This window comes from Lissotriton helveticus, chromosome 5_1, assembly GCF_964261635.1.
Source record: "Lissotriton helveticus chromosome 5_1, aLisHel1.1, whole genome shotgun sequence".
NCBI lineage: Eukaryota > Metazoa > Chordata > Amphibia > Caudata > Salamandridae > Lissotriton > Lissotriton helveticus.
Genome location: NC_136065.1, coordinates 1,904,903,084 through 1,904,918,836, shown reverse-complemented (window position 1 = coordinate 1,904,918,836; position 15,753 = coordinate 1,904,903,084). Strand labels below are relative to the sequence as shown.

The following is a 15,753-nucleotide window of genomic DNA, read 5'->3' as shown; positions in this document are numbered from 1 at the left end:
AAGATGTTGGAGTGGGGGGGACAGAAGTGTTTCTTAGTAGCAATAACTGTGAAAACGCACTAAGCGGTTCTCTCCAAGGTCACGGTATAAACTTACACGGGGCCTGTGATGGTTCCTCTGAACCACCTGCAAGGTTCACCAGCTGCAGTGATTGATCCAATTTTTAGGCAACTTTCTAATGGAAGTTGCATTATGTTGAATGATCACAGCTGCTGTGGCATGTTGCCAGGTTTAGCCTATCTTGTAACTGTGTCAGTCAGGGTCACTTGTTGTATGCAAGTATTGTTTCCAAAAACGAAGACAGACCGGGAGTCGCCGTTATTGCCTTCACTGAACATCTCTTCTATACGAATTGATACTTTGAGCGGAATGAAAGCCATTCTTTTGCAAAAAACTGTGCCATTGACCTCGGCCAAAGTGACCTATGACCTGCAAGTCGCAAGGACTTCTGCAGAGATACACACCCTATTAACTACAAACTGCCATGTAAATTTCTCAGACATGTTAGGTCGTATCTTAAACATGTCTGATACGAGTGGTATTGTACATGTATTTAAGACGATTTTTTTTTGGGACTGTTAGCATCTTTTGAAGCAGTTCTAGGAATTTTTCCAAACTTCGTGCACTCTGTGTTTGGCAGACTGCCTCTCGTTTTGGGACTCGCAGCAGGGATACTATTTTTACACCTTTTGCTCCGATATGGCAAGCCAAATCACCAGCGATACCCAGATCACAGTGGAGAACACTCTTCTGGCGATGAAGTGTCGTGAGCGCATAGTCCAAATTTTGGGATTAACTCATTTAAGAGAATTAAATACCACATGGTTTATGTCATTCAGACCAATCTGGCAAGATTTCATCTCACCTGTTCTACAATGCCTGCTATGTGGAGAAGAATGCGTGGTAGACATCTGTCTCACACTCCCATCAGTCATGCCAACGGATCTTGATGCTTTGCTGGACCTGGTAAAGGCCCATGCGCAGTGTTGTCCCCAGCGGCTAACGATTCTGATGATGGCATTCATCAAGCCCTGATCTTTTGACTGGGTATGAGTGTTCTGCTTAATTCAGATGCTCTGTCCATCACCACCCCCTTTTCTGAATCGTTTTGGCCACTATAGGAGTGGCAGGGTATGCTCAGACATGAGTCCCTTGCTCACTGCACCATCAGGATTCAAGCAAGCCGGGCCGAAGACGGCTGCAATGCCAGAACTCTGTCCATCACCACCCCCCTTTATGAATCAAATACAGGCATGGCTACTTCCACCCGAACCAAACGTCACAGCGATTTCTTGGAAAATTGGCTTAAGCAGTCAGGGAACTTCCCCTTGCTTGAATATTGATTTGTCCAAGAACTCATGTACTTTACAAAGAACAACTATTCCCTAGGGGTTCTTTCCTGATGTTTATATGCCCGACTTTATGTCAATCTATGTCATTCCTAAACACCTTCAAAGTATAAATATACCTTCACATGCTATGGCAAACTACGGTGGTTCGGAGCAGTTCGACTATCTACTTGCCTGACGCAGCTCGCTACAGCAAGTGCCGAAGGAAGCCGACTCTCCAGCTGACTCACTGATCAAGAGCCTGCCCTTCTCCTGCCGAGAATCCAGCTCCAGTGTCCAAGCTCCCCTTGCGGGGTGTTGGGAAATCGATTCCCGAGACAGAGATACCAGGCAAAAACAACTAAATCTATGCTACACAATATATACTTCTTCTCGCGTACTAGACTTAGGTTAGGTACATTGGGGTAGACTTATTTAGAAGCACCAGTTGAGTATTTTCTGTCAATGTTATTTATGTAGGTATTTTTATATGGCTTAGAAACCATACAATGCTTTTCCAGTATTATTTTATAATACTATTCTCGCTGTATGCATTATGCTTTGCAGTCTGCTTAAAGATTGTAGCAGTTCACTTCTCTTGTATGAGAAAGAAGACCTTTTTATTGAAAACGCCAGTCTCTCTATTTCTCTACAAACTCTGTTGTAACGAAGCATGCACGAGTGACTGAGTGAAATACTTATCTATTGTTTCCACGACTCGAGATATATTTCTTATTCTTGGGAAACAAATTTGTCATGTTTATGCGGTTGTCAGAAACTAATCCCTTCTTGTAAACTGGAGAAAGTTTCTAGTGACCTCTGAGCTAGCTGGCACTCACTATTAAGTTTGGTATCTACGAGAGATACCTAGTCGACCTCAGTCCAACGTCTAATCTATAGGATATATTATTCCAATGCGCAGAGCTATTGGGAATATAGGAACCACACTACATCTCCATGCAGAACGGCGGGACAATGGGTTACAGTTGCAGCAAGGCGCCGTGAGCATAGGAAAAAATCAATTTGGACCTATTCATCACACCGTAAATATTGTTTTGTGAACTCCTCTGGTAAGAACTGGATCTTCATTCTCAGCATTTATTATATTAAAATGTGTCTAAACATATTTGATTGTTTGCCCCAAAGAAAGCTCGGTCTTGAAATTGTTTTTCTTTCTTTAGAGAAAAGAAAGCAAAACAAAAAAAATATATAAATACATTAATAAAACAGCATAAATGTCACCATGAAAAATTCCTTTGCCTGAATTTTGGCAGTCTTTCCTTCAACTTGGCTTCCTGGCAGCCTCAAACTCCGCCATTGCCATTTTTTCAAGACCTCTTTCTTCATCTAAAGTAGGCAGGGAATGGGCAAGCCCCCTTACAACCAAACCGGCAAGGCATTACAACCAGAGGCCATCATTAACTGCCTACCCAGGAAACCAATACCAAAAAGTGCCCCGCCGACCATGCCCGCCCTTTCCATGAAACAAACAACCTACCTAACCTTGCACAAATCCAGGCATATTTTCAGCAAACTCAGTGCGACGAGACCATGTTGTTTACGGAAGAAGGGGTTGGATTCAATTCAGACATACTTTCCAAAACGTTTCACTTAGTGTATTCATTTTAAAATTCCCATGCATAATTGGCTGCTCGCAAAAAGAAGGGAAACTCAAATCCCAATGTATTTTTCTCTGCGGCCATTATTGGTCAAGTGTCACAGCAGTTTTTGTGCTTTAATCCATCCCTTCTTTTACCTCTTCCTACTTTTGCCACCTCTATACCAGCCTCTCCTTTTTCATTTCAACTTTCTTTAGCCATCGCTCTGAACCCACTTTGGCATGGTCTCAGCCACAGCACATTTTCACCCTTCAAAACCTTTGCCTACTATCTGCCCTCTTATGCTCTCTACTTGTATCCTACTTTTACCATGCTGTTGGATTATCCATTTTCCCTGTTCCTACACTTGCTACACTAACGAGCGATACATGCCCACATTTAGCGTCATTATTTAGTGTGAGCTTTGGCCAGTATATTCATTATGCCAGAAGCATGTTCAGCAGGTGCCTTTCCCAGGTGTTCAGACTGCCCTATTGACTCGTTTTTTCCGTATGGTTGTGACTATTGGGCACTGCCAAGGCCAGCAGCACTCCCTGTTGAGCCGTTTGCCTGAAATTCCTGCTGCAGCCTGCACCCTGTCTGCACGCTGACTTGTGACCTTTGATATAAAGTAGGACAAATATGTGCTTTTTTTTTTTTGCAGGGCACTATCTTATTACGGTTGTGTTCTTGTTGTCTTGTATTATGATAGTATGGGTGTGCAAACATACAAGAGGGAGACTCAATTAAAAAAGCAAACCAATTTATATATTTTTCATTAACTATTCAGCAGATTTGCGGATTACAGTTGTTTAACTTTTGCTGTGGAATTAGTACTATTTTCCACATACATCCACTCCATTAAAAAATACTAAACATAAATAAAAAGCAAACTAATACACAATGCCAAAAACTCAAACTTTCAAGAATGCGTGACCAGTTGTATTGCAAATGCTTGTTTTCAATATGTTCTGCCCAGTCACACAGTCTTCAGATTTTTTTGAAACAGTGGCTGGTGGTGTCAATCCACCAACAGTCACCAGACATGATGTCATTTTGGCCTCAAGTTATTTAAACGTACAGGGATGAGACCCCAAAAATAGGGGTGGATCCCGGTCTTGGATTTAAAAAATATTATAGTGGAAGTGATGATTAGGGGGCAGACATTGTAACAAATACACGTTAGACAGTGTAATTAAAGATATCATTCACACGTTTGACATGAACGCAGAAATGTGTGAAATACTCCAAACAGATCCTTACATATTACAGCTCAGTATTCAGTGAGTGAGTGAGTTATTTGTAAAGCGCTCTTATGCCGAGGCGTCTTGGCGCTATACCACAGGAAGAAAGTCAGAGGAGATTAAGGCTTTGTGAAAAACCAAGTTTTTAGTCCTTTCCTAAATTTGACTATGCTGCTTTCCCGGCGTAATGCGATGGGCAGGCTGTTCCATAACTTGGCAGCTCGGAAGGAAAGGGACTTACCGCCCCATCCGGCTTTCTTTATTTTGGGCAGTTGGACTAGCCCTTGTTTGCAGGATCTGAGCGTGCCCATAGGTAAGTAGCGCGGAAAAGTATTCATATGCCACAACACCTGCACTTCCATCACAGACAGACAGTTGGGGAACTATTTTTTTGTTATAGAGAGTAGCTCAACTGTAACAAACCAGTCAAAGGTAGTAGTGATGTCGTATTATGCTAGCGGTATCTGATGCCATGGAATAAAGTGGACACATTGACAACTGTATTTTGATAAGACAGTTTATTACAGTGAAGAAACAAGCACCTTCTGTGACTTATAATAACAGGTTTGACAGTATTCGCTATAACAGTCCCACATGCGCTATGACAGACTATTATTTAGGGATGGTAAATTTGATAGAAACCAGTTTTTCTAGCAAGCTTTGAAAAAACAGAACAAACAGCTTCTAAATTCATGAGCATGGCAAAACACACCTATCAAAAGACAGTCTAGAACAGTAAACCCACTTCTGCAGTCCAAGGATTCTGGCAGGAAGCCAAGAGCTTTACACACCCAGCTACTCGAGGAATGTGTAGACTAAAATGAGGAAAGCTCACCATCAACTATTTAGGCACACAAGTAATACCAGTTATGACTGAAGCACTCAGAAGTTGCATCTGATTCGACTCTTCTACACCTAAGGCAATACAGCTCTTGGTATGTAAAAGCATGTTAACTGCCACAAACAGAACAACGCTATCCCTTAAACCCTTTCCCTGCTCAATCCTTTGTGTGCAGTACAGCACTCTAATATAAAAGGGAACAGTGTTACAGGTAGAAAAATAAAATCATTAACTGGTAGACATGTTGTATAAAATAAAACTAAAATAAAAACCTGAGTCACAGACGTCATCCCTCACTAAACATCGCTGCCGAGATCTTAATGAGAAGTATGTGCAGTTCACATATCTTGGCTGAAGTATTCTGAATTTAGTTTAAACAGTTTTATGACTTACCTTCAAATGCCTTATTTACAAGAAATAGCGCAAGAGAAGCTAAGGTAAGCGTTTATTTCAAAAGGTTCTTCATGGCCTCTCTGTTGACAAGTGGATAAAATCGATAGAGTCAACAACTTTAGGGAGATTGGTCTACGTTTACCTGCTATGATATTATGCAGTGTAGCAAACAGCAGCCATCACACTTCCCAGAGGAAGTTTCCAACTGCTTTGTATTTCCAACACAAATCCTATTTTTTTTTACAGCCTGTCATTCCTAGAACTGTGAAGGTTAAATTACAGATCACGCTTTTTAGGAAGTCAGCTTTTAAAAGAGAAAATAGCTTCTTCAAGCTCATTTGGTCGGATGCACCAATGAAAATAGTGGTTGGCTTGAGTGAAAACAGGTACATCTGTCTAGGAAGTTGACAGTTCCTCATGCTTACCATATAAAACAGTAGCAGCATGGAGTCCCCTTCGGATGTTCCTGGAATAAATCACTTCATTAAATTATTTTTATTGCAATAGTAAGATAACCACACTAAAACCCTTTTCAAGGATTCAAAGAGAAGATGCCAGTCTGCAAACTCCTAAACTGTGACAACAGGTACACAGATTGTAAGAAATTTACATTTTCCTATACTGAGACAGATCACAGCATTAATCACTGTCCTACTATTGTACCTCAGAAGTGTTATTAGATGGCACTTAAGATCAGTACATTTATCACCAGCAAGTAACTCATACAGGAATGCCTCATATGTCCACAAAGCACCTCAATGACACGGAGGAGACTTCTTTAGTTTTTGGAAGAAACAGGATAAAAGTAGATGCTAATTTCATTTTCTTTTTAACATTAATACAGAGCACAAAACGGGATTTGGTGCGAGTTTATTTGGTTCACTGATGTTAAACATTAAACACAATTCTAAAAGAACTGGGTGGAAAATAATGTAACTACGCGCAAAAGATACATGAGGTTGAAAGCCATGTGTTTTGCTCCTTCAGAGTTGTTCCAAGAAGCAGGATAAGGTATCAAATTGCTCGGGAAACCAAAACAGAAGACGGTAACTAATAGTACAAAGATGTTCAAATCCAACAAATACAAGATAAGAAATACTGAATTACTCTAGCAGTCACCTCCATCGTGTCATAAAATATGTATACTTACAAAGGTCTAGACTAGCATACTGCTCTGTGTTATATACTAGGTGGATATCAGTGGCAAAAACCTAGTACGGTATTGTATACTTCACTTCAGAAGTCATTAACACAACATAATTTAAGTTGATAATGAAAAGGCTTTGCCTGAATCCAAAGTACACTTTATAGTTGTTGTCCTGCTGTGAGGATTCTTAGAAATTATGGTGTATTCATTTGCAAATAAAATGTGGACCGCAACCATGTTTCAGCGCTGCATGTTTAGTGTGGTCAAGAGAGAGCATAATAAAACAATTTTAAAAAGCTAGCCCCTCTAGACTTTGTTTTTTTAAAACAAAATTATACAGTGGTCGTCATCCCAAACCCTCTGCAACATTTCTCCACCTACCTTACAGAAGATTTGAAATCTAGGGCAAGAGGAGATGCTTTTTATTTTTTAAACTAAATATTCAGCTCAAAACTGAACTGGAGTGTTTCTGAACATGCCACCACCATGGTCGTCAACAAAATAGTGTGAATAAGTATTGTTTACAAACATATAAAGTACAATTTTGCATACAATTAGGATCAAAATTAGTTTTCAGAAAACCAAATAGCACGTGGTCTAGCACACTGGCAAACTCAACAGTTATACAAACCAGTCTCATAAAGCATTAATCTAGGCCAAAGGCGTGTTGCATATTAATGTGCTTCCACTCTTCGTTAGTCTATACAACTAGACAAAAAAACACCTAGCACACATTCCTTAGGAGTTAGGAGATGGGTGCATGCAAGCAAAACTCTTTAAACACTCATGTTCGGTACTTACCATCACTTCGGACAGAGCTTACGTTGCCTGTGGAGCTAAAATAAAAACAATATTACTCTACAAATCAGAAGTGTTGATGGAGGCGCAGTAAAAAAAAAAAAAAAAAAGTTTTGGATTTAAAAAAATTGAAGGCGCCTATTTAAACTATACACTTTCTACGTAAGCCAATAGCTACGTGAAAGGGATAATCCATTTATAATGCATTCTATTGTATCGATAAACGCCCCATCAACACATTCAAACATTCCACGAAGGGCTTAAAGGCGGATTTTAGGAGGATACTTTTAAGCCGGTAGGAAACGTCTTATGAAAGTAATTATACAACTGCTGTCACTCAAACACCATTCAACACAGTATATTCTTATCTGAATGGTGTAACCAAATAAAAAAACAATGTTTTAACTCAACTACAAATTTAAATCAATGCAAGCACTTTTGTAGACATTCAGCAACTAAATACTTTCTTGCTGCATACTTAGAACATTTTTAAAAAGGAGGAATATTCCTACTCTCTGGAGTTATTTTCACTCAACATTTCAGGTCTACAGCAAAGCATCCGTTTTAAAGGATAATAAAGATAAACATTTGATTAAAAAAAATATTAACAGAAGTGCTGCGATTAACACATCTTAAAATGTATGAGTGCTCTTCCAGAACCCTATTATATGCATGCATCATATATGCATCACAAAAAATCCTCTCCAATTTTCAATTCATTCCAGGGGCACTGGACACATTTTCTTACATTTCCAACTAGAGGAAATGTCTTAAAAGGAGTACAGATTTGCTATAAGAAGAATATAGTGACTGATTTGTAATACATCCCAAGCCCAGAAAGCCACAGACACAGATTCATAATAGAGAGACAAATTAAAACTTCTTTGGGCTCTGGTAAAGTATACAGAAGAAGATAAATTAGAATGTCCTTCAAAATAGAGCTAACTGCAACCTAAGATATCTGTTTTATAGACATGTCCGATTGGAGTGCTATGTTAAAGAAACAAAGAATAGCCTTCCATTAGCCAAAACGTTCTAAATCAAGTGCTCTTTTCTTTGATGATGCACTACAACAGTTCTAAATTATTAGCACTCAGAGCACGTCTACCTCTTTGGGCTCTGTAGCAAAACCAAAGCATACGGGGCGCTTTGTTAGTTTTAATTCACTAAGAGACAATTAAAAAAGCAAGATTTGAAGAGAAGGTACAGTGGGACCCACCGTTCAATTATATACAGGAGGGGTTATAAGCTACTATTGAGGCCTTATGGATAATAAATGATGCACACTATCAAACCTCAAAACAGTTTTTTATAACTGGAAATAACGGTGTTTGGAACTGGACTCAATTTCAGTTAATTCTGATCTACTAGTGCAAATGTATCGGTATCAGGGAGCAGATCACTTGCATTCAAGTGAGTGACAGCAAACAGACACTGATTGTCAAAGGCAGGATTGCTATCACAATGATTCGACATGTGACAGACAGAATTACTATTGAATGGTGGCAGTTACCTTCTTGAGTACAAACTATATAAAAAAAAGTAAACTTTCCCTCCAGTCATTAACAACTGTTACATGAGAACTGGACTGAGCATTTCAAGAAAGATAAAATAAAAAAAATAGAGGAGCTACATAAGACAATACTCTTACCAACTGGCTCTAAACATTTCTGGTAATCTAATACAGGCAAAAAGTGCTTCAAATTGAAAAGGAAGTTTAACTCGACAAAATACATTTGTGTATGTACAGAGCTTCCAATTCCCTTTCTGCAATTGGGACAGAACACACAGAAGTACACAATTAGTTCTGCTTAAAACTGGTTCTTTGTGGTACCTGCTTTTTCACAATCATAAGCACGCAATGCAACTCTGCAGGTTTACGTTTGATAATACTATTGATAAGCAATAAAAATCATCAACACTAAAAGCACTTAAGGGCGCATGCCTGTGAGAACAAGGCATGAGTTTTATACATGGATATACATGGTAGAAATAAAGTCTCTTCATATAAGTGAATTGAGTTTTGGGGGTTGTAGTAGATATATAGGCTACACCAAGATAATGCAATAACCACTAACACAATCTTTAAAATAGTATGTGGCAGTTGTACTAAAACCCATTGTTGTATAAATCTAGGAGGACATCTTTCATGCCTCACCAACATACTGCTTGGGTGTAATTCTAGTCTAGTTCATCCAAGACAGAAATACCTGGGGCTTGATGCACACTTCTCTGAAAGCGAAGGGAAGATGCACACAGTAAAGATAGTAGCTATACATGCTGACTTTAAAACTGAAGTACAACACCGCCTAACCATTAGGGATACTAAAGCTCGCTCCGTGCAATATCTGAGCAAAAACTGCTTGGTATTCTAACTGTGCAGATAGTGTGGCTTGACATTTTTGTATATTTCAGAAATCAATTGGGAATTAGCATTCAATCTGAGAACGTGGCATTCTTCTTAAACTCAGAGCATGACGATGGATTTCCTGCATCTGGCGAATCCTATCTTTCTGCCACATAAGATTTTGTGGCATTGGGTATCTTTGCGACCCATGCAAGCACCTGTATGGGATCCTTACATGGCATGCAGTGGCTCGACAACGAGGCTGGGGCATGGGAGGAAGCAGCATCCATCGCTTTCTTTCCGCGCAAAAGCGGTAGGCCTCCTTCCTGTACTGCTTGTCAATGTCATCACTGTTCTTCCAGCCACCAATAATGAAAACGTCATCCTTGTGATAGCAAACAGCAGCTCCTTCAATGCTGATCACCTCGGGTGGCAGACTCTCGAGGATCTCATCCTGTGCCTCCCAGGAAGCCTTTCGCTTTGCTTCTTCATTTTCAATGGGATAACTCTTTGGACAACAAGAAGCCGTGTTGTAGAAGTTAGTGTTGATAACCGACATCTGGAAAGAGCAATAATTATCAACAACGGGCAGAGACTCTACATCCTGCCACTGCCTGGTCTCAGAGTCATATCTCAAAAAGATTGTCCGAAGCCCATCTTCACTATCGCCATCAACTGGAGTACGGGCAGAAAGGTAAATAAATCGGTCCTCTACGCTCACAGCTTTCACATCCCGCAGGATCTTTGGAGCACACTCAAGGTTGTGCCACTTATCCTGGTCCGGATCATATGCGGAGACGTCTTTGAAACCAGGGCTAAAATTACCATGCCCACCAATGCTGTAGAGATGACCCTTGACAGAGGCCAAGCCAAAGGAATGCTTTCTGGTAATTAGATTGCTAACCTGCTCCCAAGAGTTTTTATTTGGATTGTATCTTTCAACTGTTTTGGCAAAGCCAGGCTCCATGGAGCCAGCCACGTAAACATGCGATTCTGTGACCACAACAGCATGACCATCCAGATGGTTATGGATATGTGGCAAGTTGACCCACCGGTCCTCCTCAATGAAGTATCCTACACATTCACTCAAATAATCTCCTCCTTCCGAGACCCCTCCTATTACCATGATAACATCCATATTCTGCCCGTACCGAGGAGAAGATGCCAAGTGGGAAGGCAGGGGTTGGAGATTACCAGCCTGTAAGTTCTCAGATCTCAGTGCATGACTTTCCACAGCATCTGAAACCAGTTTCATGCAGGCTTCATTACTGGTCACCAGCTTCTCAGATTTCACATGCCTGGTAAGGTAAGTGGGTTTCATCTGAGACAAGCGAAGTAATTTAAACAGTTCTTCAAAGTACCTCTCTCTTTCCTCTGTATTTCGCTGGACCCACTTTAAGACTGTTTCGAATAGGATCTCTTCAGACTCCACTGTGATTTCAGCATCCGAGAGCCAATCTCTAATGAGGTGGAACGGCAGAGAATAGAACTCTTCATCGAGGATCACTTTGTAGAAGTTTCTACGGATCATGTCGGCAGCTTTCAGAGCCAGCTGGTTAAGAGTGTACATGTGTGCTAGGCTGTGGATTGCCACACAGTTGCTGAGATTGAGCTTTTTCTTCAGAAATTCTCCACAAAATTCCTTCAGACGAACCAGTAAAAATCTAAAACAAAAAAAAAAGTGTGATCAGTCTGTTGCAGGTAAAAGCAGAACCTAAGCAATAAAGTTATGTTTCATAAACTGTAACTAAACAATTATTTGGGCCCACCAAGGGTAGGAGGTTTTTTATTTTTAATTTAGAGAAGAAGAATTTTTACAGGTAAATACGGATTATAAAATAGATAATTCGCGCTAGTTAAACAAAGCCACAGTCATTTGGTTTTGACGTAACTTATTTATTTACAGTAACTTGCATTTTTATTGAGCGGTAAAACCTCAACCTCTGCAGTCTTTAATCGGTGTAAATAACAAACGTCCAATTTGCAGGACACAAACGATCTCAGGAATTTATGTTGCTCTTTATGTTCATTCCCAGTGATGATGGGCACAAGCTGAATCACGTTAAACATAAAGGGAAGGAAACCGTTTAAGTGCTAGAAGGACTCTGGTGGGACACTAACAAATAGTGATTAATGCGGTTGAGATGTTTCTTCTTTTAACAGAGAAGAGTTAGTGTACTACTTTTCTGGGCCAACAGAACTGTTCAGACTGTAGAATGTGCGTATTTCACAGACGAAGGGGGTTCTAAGGCATAAGTAGAGCATTTTACGATTTGGCACATGAAACACAATGCTACTGTGGAGCGTTTTCTTTTTAGCTCCTTAGTTTGTATGGCTGTAATTATTTTTAACTAGCTGAAGGTATTGTATTTCTGTAAGCACAGAAAAAGCTAATTTTAACCCACGTTGCTGAGAATTAAAATGGTTGCTAAATACACAACCCATGTTTTGCATGGGCTTCCAACTGATATAGTATTGATCAGTTATAAAATTGGAAGAGGGTAGTTAACTTATTCTACAATCAATTCGTTTTAAATTGAAATTGGTTGAGCAATGACTTTTAGTTACACTGCGATGTAATGAGACCTTCATAATGAAAAAAGTAAGAGTTCCAGTTGAGCCTGAAGTAAATTTCTTTAAACATTCTATAGTGCTCTTTTAATCTTTGTACCATTACATAATTCAGTCTCCAGTGTGGATGAGCAGTTTACATAAATTATGATTTTTCATTGCATTTCAGGCTTTGGTGTTAAGTTTGTGTGGCTGTTCTATTTTTAGAACTGTCAAAGTTATCCTCGTATGGAGCACAATGAATAAAACTAAGCATACCCATTTTATTTATATATCCTAAACATTTAACTGTTTGCCAAAACAGCTTTTCAATGCATGTAAGATTCATGGTGGGTAAATTAGTTGCACTGGCATCTTGGAACGTTAAGGAACAAAACTAACAAGCATTGGCAAAGCAAATAGGCGTTTCCCCTTCGAGATCAGCATATTTGATAATAACAGAGTGCACAAGGCATTTTGAGTGAGTTGAGGGGCAAGAGCAGGAGGGAGAGAACTGGAAAACATGCATTCCGATGTAATGCTTACTAAATAAAAACAAAGTTCACTAAAAGTGAGCAGTGGAAGGATGCAAGTCAGTCATTCAAAGAGATGGTAAACAAGCACTGGCATCGCCAATAGTTCTAGCCTTTGGGACCTTATAAGTGTTTAGCCAGAGCTATTGGCTTTGCCCAAGTCTTTAAGCAATGTTGTAGAGCAGTGTAGCTGTGCACTATGTTGAAAAGTTACAATAAAAAGGTGTTATAAGAATTTTTATTTATAAATGAAGACATTATGTACAATTGAACGGCCCTATTAACCCCTTCGGGGCTGATGACGAGCTCAGCTCGTCATGAGCGTAACCTGCCGTACGGTCATGACGAGCTGAGCTCGTCATGTAACGCGGTAATTTTGAAATTGCCGCGTACAGCGGGAAAATGCACCGCATCGATGCAGTTAAAAATAAGAAAACAAAAAATATTTTGTAATTTTTTTGTCCTTGCTATGCTGGCAACTTCTTCTTGCCTGATCTAATGCTGGTTTGTTATAGTTTTTGTTGGGTTATTCAGGGGGAGGACATAAACAATGGAAGGGTGAAGGTTGGGAACTAGTACCTGAATTACAACACGAGCAGCATGCGGACATTAGGGGAGAACAAGCATTTGCAATGCAATAGGTCTCGCATTAATTAAGTTTGAGCTATTGGCATTGCTAAATTTTGCAACACCAATTGCAACAAAAGTCTATAAGTGTTTGTGTTGTTGTACGTGTGGTTGTGAGTATGGTTGTGTGTCTGTATAGTTGTATGTTTGGCTGTGTGTGTGGTTGTGTGTGTGTGTGTGTGTTTGTATGTGTGATTGTGTGTATGTGTTTTTGTGTGTGTGCTTCTATGTGTCGGTGTGTGTGAATGTGGTTACGTGGAATGTGGTTGTCTATGTATGTGGTTGTGTGTGTGTGTGTGTGTGTGTGTGTGTGTGTGTGTGTGTGTGTGTGTGTGTGTGTGTGTGTGTGTGTGTGTGTGTTTTTGTGTGTGTGTGTGTGTGTGTGTGATTTTGCAGTTGTGGTTGTATGTGTGTGTGTGTGTGTTGGTTGTGCCTGTGAGTGGGTGTATGTATGTGTGGTTGTTTGTGTGCTCCTGCTTGTGCGTGGTTGTGTGTGCTTCTGGTTTGGCAACCCTATTTCAAACCATTGCTTAGATAACACGTGAAACATGGCGTATGTAGGAGCAGACTGCATGTGCCCCACTGGTCATGTTCCCAAATGGGAATTTATTTTTCAAAGCTGCACCTCTCCCTTTAATGGACCAAAGCTACTCTAAATAGCACATTTCTGTAATCAGAAACCATTCACATGGAACTGGAGCCATTGTAAGCCCAGAGGTCACTGCTGGTGCTGCTGTGACTTTATTAAGCTCCCCAATGTTTACTGCATATAGTACAGAGAGGGCTACAGAAAAATAGAGGGAGTGTTAGACCTGGGGTTACCAGTCCACATAGGGTAGCCTGGCACAGAGTAGAAACAGCTAACCCCAAAGGCAATTGTGTTGTGCTTACATCACTCACTCACAGTAACCCAGCGCTCCACCACTGAAAATAACGACACTACACCAGTTTAGAAAAAAACGGGCTGTATAATAAAATTCTCTTTGTGGTTTCTCTTGGTTTCTTGGCAGTGTTTAGATTTTGTTCATAAAATAACTCTGCATTTGATGGTTAGCACATTCACATTTAACTTCCAGACCATTAAGATTCCATTATCACATTCGGTTTCAGAACCTTATTCTCCTTTAACAAGAATTCAGTTTTTCTTACAATTGCTTTAAATTCTGATCAGCCCTTTTCTGACTCAAATTACCACTTATCTGTGGGTACACACCCACTTCGGTTCAGAGGTGCAGAAGTAAACAATCTTAAGCCCGGTGGAACATTTAACACTCCCCATACATTATGAATAGAGATTTCATTGGCAAATATGGGATTGCTTCACCCCTGAGCAGATGCAAATATACAGGAAACTCCAGCAACAGTACACATTGGTGCATATCCCCCGTGAGGCTCTAACCACAGGTCTACTTGAGAAAGCGCCAGCAATTGCACTGCGAATTACAGCTCACTTGTCCCAGGGTGACAGTCTTTTCCATCCAGGCTTCCCTGGTCTAGTTTTAAGTTTCCTTCGGGTTTTCACAGTAGGGTTCCTTCACTGATTTCCGTGGTGATACCTCCGCTTTATTATCCTTCCCCAGCCCCCCAGATCCCAGCTTACTTGTTGTGACTTGACTCGGGTTCAATGTTCTGGGGCAGCCGGCAAGCTACAATTTAAGCGCTCACCTCCCTTCCCCAGCAAGGCCGTATCACCTGACCGGGCCTGCGCTGGGAGAGAGACGCTTCCTTCGATCCACGCTGCAGAGTTCTCCTCTAGCCTCCGATGCGCCCGCTCCTCACCGTAGAGCAGCCACGGGGAAATGAGGCTGCGCAGGAGAGGCGCGTCTGGGGCTCGGCGCCGCCCCCTTCAGAGTAACCTTTCACGATCTCCTCTGGGCCTGCGCCGTGGGGAGAACACTTCCTGTCAGCGCCTCACCTCAGCGAAGCCTCGGCTGTCACAGTCAGCCAACCCGCTACCAATCCGGTTCCCTCTCTTCTCCACCGGACAGAGTCTCCTCACCCTCTATTAACTATCTCCTCCTGTGAGGCTCCCAAGATGCTGCGTGTCACGCTACCCCCTCACTTATGCTCCAGCCGACTCTCCGCAGTTCCGCACAGGCGACAGGACCACAGGCAGCGTTTTACCTCACCACCGGTAAGTCGGGGCAGGCTTCCCGGGTTGTCCTTCCCCAGGGACTCCATCACTGGGACGGACCCAGGGTGATGTTGGGGGTTTGGATTCTTGGACGGCCTGCCGGTCAGTTCACACTCTTGCACGCCAGCGATGCAGATGGAATTAAGTGGCTTGGGCCTCACAGTTACTCTGCTCAAGTGTGAAGCGGATAGGTTACATTTTCCTTCCTCGATA

General features: G+C 41.1%; 1 protein-coding gene across 2 annotated transcripts in view; it reads right to left on the bottom strand.

Moving 5' to 3' along the window:
• The window catches only part of KLHL11 (kelch like family member 11), an 83,091-nt gene that overhangs the window by 29,640 nt on the left and 37,698 nt on the right, over window positions 1-15,753 (bottom strand). Inside the window, exons 2-3 of one of the 2 annotated variants that reach the window (XM_078645442.1) lie at window positions 9,932-11,360; window positions 7,353-7,387 (exon numbers count right to left, since the gene is read on the bottom strand). In XM_078645442.1, coding sequence (XP_078501568.1) covers window positions 7,355-7,387; window positions 9,932-11,360 — 1,462 coding nt within the window. In that variant the 3' untranslated portion in view covers window positions 7,353-7,354. Of the gene's footprint in view, window positions 1-4,673; window positions 11,361-15,753 lie in introns of those variants that run through there. The other variant, XM_078645441.1, reaches the window with a different exon arrangement.